The sequence below is a fragment of the Fusarium poae genome, chromosome 1 (assembly GCF_019609905.1).
Source record: "Fusarium poae strain DAOMC 252244 chromosome 1, whole genome shotgun sequence".
Lineage (NCBI taxonomy): Eukaryota > Fungi > Ascomycota > Sordariomycetes > Hypocreales > Nectriaceae > Fusarium > Fusarium poae.
The window spans coordinates 2,540,070-2,553,161 of NC_058399.1; the positions used below are offsets into that span (position 1 = coordinate 2,540,070).

Sequence of the window (13,092 nt, forward strand, 5' to 3'; positions counted from 1 at the left end):
AAAAAGGACATCGACTTCTTTCACGACGGCGTAAGATTAAGAAAGATGGTGGCAGTTTCAAACGACAGGGGAGGACGTTGAACAACTGCACCAGTACCTACCTACCTACATTTACAGCACCAACACACTCAACCTTACTCACCTACCTATCTGCTCAAGGATGAACCCTAGTGACGGTTGACCCTGGAGGTTAGTCACCGCGGGCCACAGATCATCCGGACCAGATCAGACATGGTCAGCATGGACTCGGTGTCATGGGCTGGGCGCGAAGCGCCGAGGCAGGCTGAGCCCTGTACACGGTCAAAGTCAACACAGCAGCACCCTTAGTAATTCCAGTCTCTCTGCAGCTAAACTGGTCTTGTCTTGGCAGTGTCATGGCATATGAGAGAGAGGGGGGGGGGGCTGCTGCTATTACGGGCGAGACCGAGAAGAAACGAAGACATTCTGTCATATTGTTGGTTCCCCCTTCATATCTGTCATATTTCCCGCTACCTGGAACGCGGGCCAAATGACCATGCCATTTACAACCCGACAAGGATTGATTGATTCGCTCTCCCTGAGACTTTCAAGGACTGAATAGACACGATTCGGGCTTGAGTTTGGTTGGGCATCATCATTCTCGTCGTTATCGTTATTTCTCATTTTATTTCCTTTTACGTCGTCTATGGGTGGCTTTATGAATCTTGTTTAGACGATGCACTCCATCTTTCGCTCCCCAAGGAACGACAAAGAGGCATCATTATTATTGGTTGGCAATTGCTAAGGGATAGACGATTAGAAACGTCGTCCCACTAAAGCGTGTTAATGTATTTTTTGTTATTCTATCTCTTTCCAGCTATTGTTTATTATTTATCACCACCATCATAAAATGGGCTTGTCATTCTGCCCCCTTCATGTATCTCTTTGAACCATACTGTGACCTCAATTATCGTCAGAGACACACATACAAGCGCTTTCTTCTTTCTTGTTCTGCTTTTCTTTGCACCACCCCCTGTGCTTTTTTTTATCATGCCGCTTGCGGTACCAATACCAAGAGCACACATCATCACCGCCCTTTCTTACCACCAACATAAATAGCCATGCTTCTTTTGACCCGTATTGTTAAATGTGCCCTTTTACTGGCTGGCCTCTCCGGGAATGCTGAAGACAGCCGGATATGGTAAATTGCCCATGGGATAAACACAATCTGATAGAGGGGAATCTACAAGAGAGTTTGACACGGACTCATACATAGTATTGGTAGACCTGCCAGAAATACAACACAATAAAACTCTAAACACCTCCAAGCATCCATCGTTTAGACAATGTAGCAGGTTCTCCATGTCAATGAATCTATCACATTAGTGACATGACGATGGTCCTGACCGACCGTTCTCATCGCAATCTCATTCGGTTACAGTGCATCGAGTCTAAGAGACCATGCCCACTTAACCCTGTTATTGATCGCTCAAAGTCCGCAGATGTAGGTGGGGAAAAGACAGGGTTCATGAGGCCATTGTCGAGAGATGAAGCACTGCTCATTGGTGAACCAAACTGTCGGGACAGAATAGCTGAGCCAACGGGGAATGATCCGGACCCCCTCATCCTATTCATCCCAGACCCCTGCAACCCTGTCGCGATGCTTCGCTATCGCGCTGAGCTGCGCTACTCTCAATGTGGGGAGGTAACCCGGTCTTGAGAAGACGAGCACAATCGAAGCTAAGTGAGAGTGGCTTGATATGATCGCCAGGAGCCCACACATTGGCGTTGTCAAGAAGGGTCCTTCCTCGAAAAGGCAATGTTTGAGAATTAATAGAAATGAAGTGAATAGAATCTCAAGGCCAAGCTTGATACACAAGCGCTTCAGCTAACCTGAGAGCGGGATACCGACGTTCCCCGACTCTACTCCACTCACATACTGACACGATCAGCATAGGAGGATCGAGCCGCAGGTATGCTAAGATCAAGAAGACAGTTGCTTATCGGCGCGGGTCCCAGGGCCGTTTCGACCGCAAGAGAGCAGGCGTTCCATGTCGTTGAGACCGTTCTGCACATACATTCTGCCTTTCAGGCACAGCGGACAGGATTATTCAGTACTGTAGAAGCCAGGCGCAACATCTGCCGAGCGTCGTGTCATTAGAAGCTTGGCTAGGCTCACGAAAAGAGTCACATCTTGTAAAGGCACTCACGCTAATAAGCGACAACGACCCCGAATTGTATTCCTTGTACGGTAAAGTCTTATTATATGTCTCAAATCGCTGTTGATGGGCTTCTTCAGTCTCCATTTTTCTTCAGCATCCCCGTCGTCAGTGAATTCCGTGAATAGGAACGCTTTACATCTTTCCCTTGTTCATACATTGCACTACCGACTGAGTCCATTCTCGTTGATTAACATCATCCCTTGCCTACCTAGGTACTAAGCACACAATACCTGGTGGTGTGGAGCTGTCCAGCCCTCACTAATCGAGATATGCAATGTCTTAAGACTTTTTGTCGGCCGCGGGCTCATATCTCAGGCGTCGACAGCCCACAGGTTCCGAGAAAACGGTCACTATAGTGACACAAGCAAGATCCAAAACCCAAGTATATATATGCATATATATATATATATATATATATGCACAGTGTGGTGTGTGCTATAAAGAGTAAAAGGGAGTGAGCTCCTCATGAAACAGGCAATGAAAAGAAAGCTCATCACAGAATATCGAGCGAAAATGTTCGGCAGGTGTGACCGACAAAATGAGATCTCCATCCTTCTTCTGGCCATTACATATTAAACTTCAAAGTAGCGGCTGCTGATTGCACTACTCATCATGAGTGGGCGTTTGACACCTTGACAGGTCAACTACTTTGAACTCAACCAGGAACGGGCCGGGTGATGACCATCATTCTTGAACGAGGTTTCTCTTAGGCCAAGCACGTTATCCCTTTCCTCGCAGGATCTCCGAACCTTGATGCGCTTCCATGCCCAGCCTAATAGCACGAAACCCAAATAGGCAACCAAAAGCAAGACGCCTCTGATCTTGGTGTGCACTCCGATATGCTTCACCGTTTAGAAATAGGGATTCGCTCAAGATTAGCTTCGGAGCCAACAATGACAATAGGAATAAGGCGTTCTGCACCAACCATGGCTTGCGATCAACGGTTAGTGGAGCTGAGAATACTGCAGTACGTGCATTCATAGTGCTCTAGTGCCACGCTTCAGACACCTGTCTCGTCTAGCGTCCTCTGCAGCTCGACGACAAGGGAACTAGGAGCTAAGAAGAGCATGACAGCATGGCATTTCCCTGTCGTAACTGGCAGATCCATCCTACTCACTGTGTGCGTTGAAACAATAAGATCCCAAGTGTGGGCCGCGGGGCACGATTAACATCCAGGATGTATGGGTGGATCTTTTGAAGCTTCGTCCATTTGCACTTGTTATTGTCGTCGCATGGATCAGTTTCTCTTGTTTCCCGAAGCGGTAAAATATACAAATTCGAACGCTATATAGCTCGGGAGGTGAAGTTGCCGATGATGTACCTCTAAACAGTCTCTAAAGCTGAAAGACGTAATGTTTAAACAATACTTGTCAGCTCTCATCTATGGACGCCAATTACAGGACACACGCATTGTAATTACTGTAGTCTCCAGGCGATCGAAGAGAAGGGACACCTAACCATCACCCTTGCTCAGATTGGGGACACTCCTGTGATGTGAGCACCGAGTGTTATCCATGCAACCCTGCAGCTTGAGGGGACCGCGATTTCCCAAATACTGCGGCGCAGCATCGTAATATTCCATGCCAGTTTTGATCCAAAAATGAGCAATGCGTGGTCACTTTGCGCCCTGAGAAGCCACATGTAATAGTACCTTAGTATCTATTTTTGCTCTCTCCACCAACGAAGCACATAATCTCATGTCAAAAGAGATGGTGGTGATCGGCTTGTCTCTGCGATCTCTGCAACCCTCATTGGTCTGTTATTTCGCCCAGAAATCCAATGTCACCAACGCTGCACACGCCAACTGCTCAAAATTGAAGCATGCTGACATGCACAACTTCCAATCTGGCCATGCTTTTGGGTTCTTGATCTGCCATTGATTGCGTGGTACGTGGGAGCTGCGAACCATCAAACATGGCTGACACTGTCATAGACTGTGATGCATATCCAGGATGTACAGGAGCACGCAAAGACCTCAGCGGCAATAACGCACGGGAGGTAGATGAATGCGACACTAACAGGGTGCTGCGAGATTTGTAGTGCAGCCCGTGACTTCTCATGGCGCAACCAGGGGCCATCTCAGACGACTAATCGTCGATCATTATCCCCTGTTATACTGTGCCGCGTCCTAATTCGGAGAGAATCACCCATTGATCAAAATGCTGGCGGTCGGACTCATGTTCCATAACCCGGTACCTGGTACGATCTAACGAACATTGGCAGCCACTTTGATCCACTATCGAGATGGTATCACGATCTGTTAAGATTTCGTTACTAGATCGCGACAACTGCCAGGCTTTTTGAGATCTTAAATAGAGCTTAACCAACACCCGACCCACCCATGGATCTGATTGAGCCCGCGAGACAAACGATTCCTTTATTAGAGATGATCGTCAAGCCGCACGCTGAAGTGACGGTGATAAACAGAGTCATCGCTCATCACAATAATTGGCCGTCCTGACTCAAGAGTTCGCCGAAATGCCCATGTCTGAGGGCGAATATCCTTGTAGCTAGTTAAGCAAAACATTCGAAATACCAGCACTGGTGTCCAAGACAGGGTGTGTACTGAATGCTTCAAGGCTTGATGTCATCTTGCCATAACAGCCCTGACGATATCCCAGCTAGACTGGCTTGATTCCTCGATTGTTGAAACCGCTGTATCGCAGTCCTTCTTTCTTCTCTCTTTGCAGACACTCTCGTCGCCTAGACCAGCTTCTAGTCTGTTGGTCCCTATTGTCATGGCGTGCGCATTCATAATCCCTGCAAGAGGACCCTTGTTGTAGGGAATTCTGTAATGCCACACTGACATGGACCTCGGACTTCTCCAGCTTCTGCACGCATCTTCACTGGCCCTACCTAAACACACTCCTCCAAGCGCGTCTTGGCAATTTACGCCAATCCAGCCTGACAGGGATCTGCCACCTTTCAAGTACGAGAAAACGACCAGAGTGTGTGCCACCATCTCACCTGTTTGATGCATTGCCGTTGTGTGCGACTGCCGCGTGATAGATGGTGTATGCCAAGTTAAGTCCCAACATAGCCCCTCATTTACAACACAATACTTTCGCATCTATCCAATGACAGTGCACCTCGAAGATGCAACATGACCAAGTCTGGCAGTTCTTCAGAAAGTGGTGCCTTCGAAGTTCGAAATGTGTCTTCAGCGTCTGTCCAGCCGTAAGCCATGGAACGCCTCTTCAAGCCTCAATCGTACGATTGTTATGGTGTTGGTCGTCGAGGACCATTGTCCTAGAACTGTCTGTAACCCCTTTGCTTCAAAATCCGATGGTGCTTGCTTTGGAAAACCACCTTAATCTGTAAATGAAGATATACACCGAGACTAGAAACGAGAAACATCGTTTCTGGGACCAAATGAACGACTAGTAAAAACACCATACTTCGGATACCGTTATCCTGCATAGACGAAGACACGAATGAATTCATGGGCTATGAGGTGATTGGCGGGGAGGGCTATCGATAGTTTACTTTGTGAAAGATCAATTTGATCTTCGCTGGAGAATAGCTTCCGCCGACATCTTTCGTACCTGTTCCGGTTAAAAACTTGCTACCGGTTGAGCTCCTTAACATCCGCTTGGAATTGGGGTATGAGAGAGGGTCACCGGTACATAGCGAGTTTCTCATTGTGATCCCGGCGAAAGATATCTTGCGGCATGAATGGCGTGTCAGTCTAGTATCAACTTCTTGAACTTCTTGCGAGCGGCCAGCAATGCATATTCGAACAACGGCGCTGGCGTGTATATATTCAAGGAATACGCCGAGCTGTAGTGCTTGGTGTATGACGGCAGCTGTAGGATTCTGTACCGTTTGATGCGGTTTCACAAATATACTCCTGTTCGGCTTCCACAACATGAACACATGTAATTACATCGATGGCGCTCTACGTTGTTAGGTAGATACTGTACGCGTCCATTGTGTACACACATGAAACGATGAGTTCCTCTCTATTGAAGTCGTTTCAATATCGTATTGAATCCCAACATGTAAAAAACACTGATGGTGTGTTTGAGATACATGTGCTTGTTACGAATGTTGGCTGTCCAAAACGAACGCTGGTTACATCCAAGTAGCTCAACTCTCGAAACGATACGGCTCAAAGGCCTGAGCATTCTCGCCAGCTTGGCCACGGAGGGTACGCCGTACCGGAACATCGTTCTTAGTTGTAGAGAATTGTACCCATCACGTCCTTGCTATTTGAGTCGGACGATCTTGACAAATTGATATGAGCGAGGTCTAAATCCGCTCGTATTTCGGAGGGGAGGTCACAAGTACACCTAAAACCTTCGTTTCTTCTTCGCGGGACCAGCTGCCGCCTTCTTCTCGAGTTCCTTTTTCAGTTCCTCGCGTCGCCTGTCAGCCCGCTCCTGCGAAGTTTCTCTTACTTTCGGCTCGGGTGTAGATGCCTTTGCATCAGATCGACCCCGTTCACTAGAACTTGGTGCTGAATCTTCCTGGGTGGCTGCTTGTCTCCCAATAACACCCAACTTTCGAGGCGGGCGATGTGAAACTGCAGGTGTGCTAGGCTCACTGATTTCAATCACCTCTGGTTCAACATGTGCAGAGCTTTTCTCGGCTGGATGCTTTGACTTGGCCCCTCCAATGCGTCCTAGACCAGTCTTCTTTGTCAGGGGCCGGGCAGGGGAAACAGACGACGGGATCGGGTCCTTGGCCGGAGGATAAACCGCTGCATCGTCCTCCTCTGCTTCGGATGCCGTCTCCGAATCGTCTTGCTGCTGGGTCCTTGAATCCGACCTTCTCTGAGGTGGAATCGGGCCAGGGGAAGGGGGTGGGGTCGACTGCTTCTTTTTACCCAGCGCACCCAGACGACGGGCTGGCTTGTCCACCTTTTGTACGTTTCGGGCTGGTGATACACTGTCTGCTGATTCACCCTCTGTAGAGGCATCATCAGTGGCCAGTGTCTCCTTTGCGTCGGTCGATTTCTGTTTGGACGCAAGATGCGGGGGCGTAGATTGAACCTGGAAATCGTCATCACCATCCTCGACGTGACATATTTCCGTGTTCTTTGGGACCGAGGAGCTGACTGCAACAGCCGCTTTTTGCTGCTGCTGTTGTTGTGTAACAGACGAAACACCTTCGAAATTCCGCCACCATTGATCCAGCTGAGGTGACTCGGTGCTGTTCGGCATCGGCTCGAATTCAAGCCCTCCGTTTGCGAAAACACTCTCGACTAATGATTGTGGATTATTGGGGCTGTCTTGTTTATACTGAAGATCCTCCTTCCATCGCCTGCGATCGAAAGGCGCAAGGCCAGGCACCTTTTCCGCTGCTGTGCTTCTGGATATCTTCTTCTTGCCGGAAAGAACATTGAAGATATGCTCCATACCTGTTCCCATTGCTTCCAGTTTGTCCAAGAGTTTGGTCAATACCGCGTCTTTATGCCCCAAGCTCTGAACCAGAGATGCAATTTCCAAGTCTTTTGCATGGTGTGCTTGTATTAACGGGAGCACAAGGTTCGTGGCTATGTTGATTGCGGGCAATTTCTTCAAGTACATGGGCCATTTGAGTGGCTGTAGTCCAGGAATTTCGCAAGTGATACTGAGAGCGAGATCGTCCTCGCCTGCTTCAGACCTACTATCATGGTCTAAGCGAAGACTCGTTTCGTAGTGACCTGGCTGAGAAGAGTCCAAAGCAGTGCTGATACTTGCCAAGAATTTGGCCATGTTATCTGGAGTATCACTGGGGTCGATACTAGTGTTTTCGTTCCACCCTCTCATGAAAATTGCCTTGCGATCAAGTGACTCGGTCCACATATTGGCCATGTCGGTTATGTGAATAGTGTACGCTGACGTATCTGTATGGAAGGATACCAGGAGGATAGGCAGATCAGGGGACGACTGAAGCGGCAGGGGCCGCCATGACTTGTTAAGGGACATGGCTGATGGGGGAACGGGACGACGTTTGAAACAGTAGAGCAGTTCTTCCAACTCGCGAAAGCGGCGGCGAGTGATAATAAGACTGCTACTGCAGATTACCTTCGGTGAAATGAAATCGAGGTTGATTCTATTTCAGCGTGACACCTGGAGCCGTATATTTGATGGGTATTCTGTGGGATCTCGTTGCAGAAATGCAGGTATGCAAAGAAGCGGCGCACAGCATGCGAGTCTGATGAGGATGTATACTGAACCAGATTGGGAGGTCGGAGAAAACAGTGTTCAGGTACCAGAGCCGATTATGCTTCACAACTTCGTTGCCACCATTCAGACTCGCCAAATACGACAAAAGTCCGTTGTACAAGTTGACAGAAGGGGGTGTGTTTGGATATTCTTCTTTCCTTTGATGGTGTTCAAAGTCAAATAAAATATTTGGCTCGCCGACTCGCGTCACGGGTCGCGGGCCACGGCAACATTCAATGAAAAGAATAGCAAGTTTAAAAGCCTCGCAAAATTTATGATATGAACGTCAGTGTGGTATCATGTGTCCTGATGGTGATAGAAACGCGCGAGATTGACACGCGCAGGCATTGAAGGATCCAGGCAAGGTATCAGGCTACCACTCCTGCCTGAAGACAACACTCAACCAATCATAAAGCTCGGTTGCGGAAGGCCAAGGCGAAGCTGCCGGTGTTGACTTTCTGGTCTAATACCTAAACTTACTGGGTCATAGGCAATTCACTGCTTGGAGGTAAGTGATTAGCTGCTTACCTATTTATATGCTGCCTGAATGCCAGTAGCACAATAATGGCATCCAGATAAATTACCCTAAAAAGACAAAGGTAATATGACAATGCTATGTTTCTTTATGGCTTCTGTAGCCAATCATGGCAATTGACGATATTGGGCCGAGATAGCGACATTGAGTAGACCTCATCGTGAACTCTCTAAGGCATCCAGGCATCTTGAATTGAGTAGAAAGAAAAAAGGATGAGAGATGCTAGGAATGGTCCTTCTTTCATCTTTTCCTACACTCCGGTTACAACTGAAGGCCTCTATAGAGGTAGCAGTAGGCGGGTAAGGTATATTAAATCAAGCACGTGCTTCTTGACGGACTGCTACAGAAACAAACAAGGACAGATGCTGACCAATTACAGAAGCAGATCGGACACTAAACCTCCAAAGATCTGTGAATCTCAGATCCCTTCAGTGGAAGCTTCGATCGCCAGGGACATCATGACGTATTTCAAATCGAAGTTTCACGCTTTCCAGTCAGCCACTGTTGTTGTTACTACTAAGGTAGTCAGGTATGGGTATAGTGTGAGAAGCCGATGATTCGAGTATGAAAATCTGGTGCGTTTTCTCCTTTTCCTAGCCACTTCACTCCATATACACAATCGAAACTGCCTTACTGTGCCCCATACACGCCTTTTCATGTCGCGATTTGGATCGCGCATGCAGGTACTACCCCTGAGAGTTTTACAATTATCTCTCAGATTACAATCACAGACACCTCGAAATAGTACATTCTTGTCGCTTGCGAAATTCACAACAATGCCCTCCAAGAGACTCAAGCGCGAGTCCTCGTCTCCCTCAGCAGGCGGTACAGCTAAAAAGGTAAAGACCACCAAGACGAAAGTATCCAGCTCAACAGATGCTTTGCGGCAACCCCATCACAAAGCCCAGGAGGCCGAAGAGAACGGGATCGCAATCCGAAAGTATTACCCGCCGGAAATGAGCAATGCGCGAGCTCGCGCCTACAACGATGACGAGATTCCCCGTCCAATTGAACTCCTGATTGATGCTCTCGAGGTCACGGCAAAGGAACGCAAAAGCATCGATGTCAAGGATGCGGTTGTTCATTGGTTCAAAATGGATTTGAGAATATCAGACAACAGAGCCTTGGCTTTGGCAAGCGACAAGGCGAAAGAAGCCGGTGTTCCGTTGATTGCTCTGTACATCATCAGTCCACAAGACTACGAAGCCCATCTCAGAGCCCCAGCGCGAATCGACTTTATGCTGCGGACACTTTCAGTTATAAAGGAAGACCTCGCAAAACTTGATATCCCGCTCTATGTCGAGACAGTTGAGAAAAGGAAACATATCCCCGATCGAATACTGGAGCTCATGGATGAATGGGGCGCAAGTCACATGTATGCCAACATGGAGTATGAGGTTGATGAACTAAGAAGAGAGGCTACCATGATCAAGGATTTTGCAGAGAATGGTAAAGCACTCGAAGTCGTCCACGACACCTGCATTGTTCCTCCAGGGGAGCTTCACACTGGTGCTGGAAAGCAATACGCAGTCTACAGTCCGTGGTTCAAGACATGGATTGCTCACATCCACGAGAATCTCGACCTATTGGAGCTGTACGAGCAGCCTGAGAAGAACCCGGACAGCGCGCGCAAGAAGTACAAAAAGCTATTCGATGTTCAAATTCCTGAAGCGCCTAAGAACAAACGACTTGGCGATGAGGAGAAGGAGCGATTACGCTCGCTGTGGCCATGCGGAGAGCATGAGGCAATGAAGCGCCTGGACAAATTTTGCGAAGAGAGGATTGGAAACTACCACGAGAAGAGGAACATACCAGCTGATGCAGCCACATCCTCCCTATCGGTCCATCTAGCATCTGGAACAATCAGTGCGAGAACATGTGTGCGAACCGCGCGTGACAGAAACAAGACCAAAAAATTGAATGGAGGCAATGACGGTATCCAGACGTGGATTAGTGAAGTTGCATGGCGCGACTTTTACAAGCATGTTCTCGTCAACTGGCCTTACGTCTGGTAAGTAAAGACTGCAAGTTTATTTCTTCGCTAACATGGGCAGTATGAACAAACCTTTCAAGCCAGAATACTCGAACATATCGTGGTCATATGATAACGACCACTTTGCAGCGTGGTGTGAGGGCCGGACAGGTTTTCCAATTGTTGATGCAGCTATGCGACAGATGAACACAATGGGTTATATGCACAATCGATGCCGCATGATCGTCGCTTCGTTTCTGGCCAAGGACCTTTTGTTGGATTGGTAAGATACTCCTCATGTCATGGCTTGTTGGATTTGTTCATTAACTTCAATACAGGCGAAAAGGCGAGAGATACTTTATGGAACATCTCGTTGATGGTGACTTTGCCTCGAACAACGGCGGTTGGGGTTTTAGTGCCAGTGTTGGTGTTGACCCTCAACCATACTTCCGTATCTTCAATCCTTTGTTACAGAGCGAAAAGTTTGATCCTAACGGCGATTACATACGCAAGTGGGTTCCTGAACTGAAGGACCTTGACAGTAAGGCGATCCATGATCCGTATAATCGAAAGGCCGGTCCCCGAGCCAAGAAGAACGGGTACCCCGAACCTATCGTCACACACAAAAATTGCCGGGAGCGAGCGTTGGCGGTCTATAAAGAGGGACTTGCTATCGATGAGTGAGGTGAGCGAAACAGGTGGATGTATATACCCCATCCTCAGTCTGGGCAATCTTGACACACTTGTCCAAATTATTTCAGAAATGCAAGGAGGCATTTGAGGTAATATTTATACTAGTCTAAGATAGATACCCTATTCAGAGTATAAGTTTCGAACTGCTATAATCAGCAAGTATGTATGCATTCGTCTAATACTAGGTAGACAGGAGCAATAGTAGCGTGTAAGGCACAATAGTTCCAGAAATTGTTTCTCAATATTGAACACCGAGTTAAGTATGGTGCAGCTGGAATATATATGTTATGAGTCGCTGAGACATTCATCATTTCAAGAAATAACAAGATACACATATGTTTGTACTTCAACGCTATGTCATGTAAAGGATTGCGCATGATGATACCAGAACAGGCAAAAATTGATAATAACAAGTGATCTGTGCACCTCATCTACGTAATTGCTGGATGCAATGACCTCGGATGATCATGTCAAGCCATACAACAATAGCACATACTCAAGATTATCACATAATTGAAAATTCATGTTAGACCCGTATCTGTACCATAGCAAACGACTTGAGCGCTACGGCTTTTTCAGAGCCTAGTCAATCTGCGGCATGGAGACTATCAGAGTAGCCCCAGAATCCTCGGAGTGGGTTGACTTGTAAGGTCTGTCCGAGGAGACTTCGCCAGCCGTATCGGGGGGAATGTAGCCAGTTTATCACATCTTCAAACACGGATTCGGGATATCGTAATGTTGTCTCAAAATCGAGCCGAACGCCTCGAAGTGGATTTGCTAGATGCAGCCAACCCTAGTTTCTTTCACCCATTGCCTTCGTGCCCGAACCCAAAACCCTGTGGTCCATTCGTATCAGAATTCCTTTTCGAGGATTCTCAGAACCAGATGTCGAGTAACTTTTTCCCACACTTTATTGATTTATCGCTGTCCGCTCCAGACGCTCTTGAGGAGGCCGTCGCGCTGGGCCAGTCGGTTGAGGGAGTCGTCGCTCTCGCCCATGGCTCGGACGAAACCGCAGAGGGCGTAGACGTGGTTCTCGCCCTGGATGGCACGACCGTTCTCGTCAACCTTGGCAATGGAGATCTGGACAGAGCCGTGATCCTTGGCCTTGATGATGCGGTTGGTGGCGCTGCACTTGCGGGGGACGTAACTGGTGATGCGGTATCAGTATCATAATTCATCTATTCCTTCGCATGTCTATATGCAATGTCCTAGGTGATGTCTTACAGGTCCACAATCTCGCCGCGGTCGTTCTCCATTTTGGCTGATTTGAAGAGGAGTGGTTTTGGGTGGTTTTGAGTGGTAGTGTCGGCGGGAGGTCAGGTCGTCGCAAGTGGGAGAAGGAGAACGTTTAAGGTGTTTTTCAATTTTGTGGTGTGGGGCTGACCGGCCCTATTGAGCTCATCGCTCCTTCCTCGTGAACTCAAGTCACGTGTGGCACGGTCATGTGATAACGCGTACCTTCGCGAAAGCCAGCTGCATTCCTAGCGTCGAGTTTGGCGGCGGACCCCCTTGCCTGAGGGCGAACCATCCTCTCATGACAGCAAGACTCAAAAAAAA

The 13,092-nt window shown here is 48.0% G+C and overlaps 3 protein-coding genes across 3 annotated transcripts; 1 reads left to right on the plus strand and 2 right to left on the minus strand.

Moving 5' to 3' along the window:
* Positions 1-6,472: 6,472 nt before the first annotated feature.
* FPOAC1_000838 (uncharacterized protein) lies at positions 6,473-8,092 on the minus strand (the record flags this gene model as incomplete). Its single annotated transcript, XM_044845449.1, has 1 exon — positions 6,473-8,092. One exon carries the CDS (start codon positions 8,090-8,092, stop codon positions 6,473-6,475), a length of 1,620 nt encoding a protein of 539 aa, XP_044711365.1.
* Positions 8,093-9,643: 1,551 nt separating this feature from the next.
* FPOAC1_000839 (uncharacterized protein) lies at positions 9,644-11,523 on the plus strand (the record flags this gene model as incomplete). The annotated part of the gene is made up of 3 exons (XM_044845450.1): positions 9,644-10,878; positions 10,922-11,122; positions 11,178-11,523. 3 exons carry the CDS (start codon positions 9,644-9,646, stop codon positions 11,521-11,523), a joined length of 1,782 nt encoding a protein of 593 aa, XP_044711366.1.
* Positions 11,524-12,450: 927 nt separating this feature from the next.
* Positions 12,451-12,791, minus strand: CRP7 (40S ribosomal protein S21; the record flags this gene model as incomplete). Its single annotated transcript, XM_044845451.1, has 2 exons — positions 12,451-12,682; positions 12,760-12,791. 2 exons carry the CDS (start codon positions 12,789-12,791, stop codon positions 12,451-12,453), a joined length of 264 nt encoding a protein of 87 aa, XP_044711367.1.
* Positions 12,792-13,092: the final 301 nt, after the last annotated feature.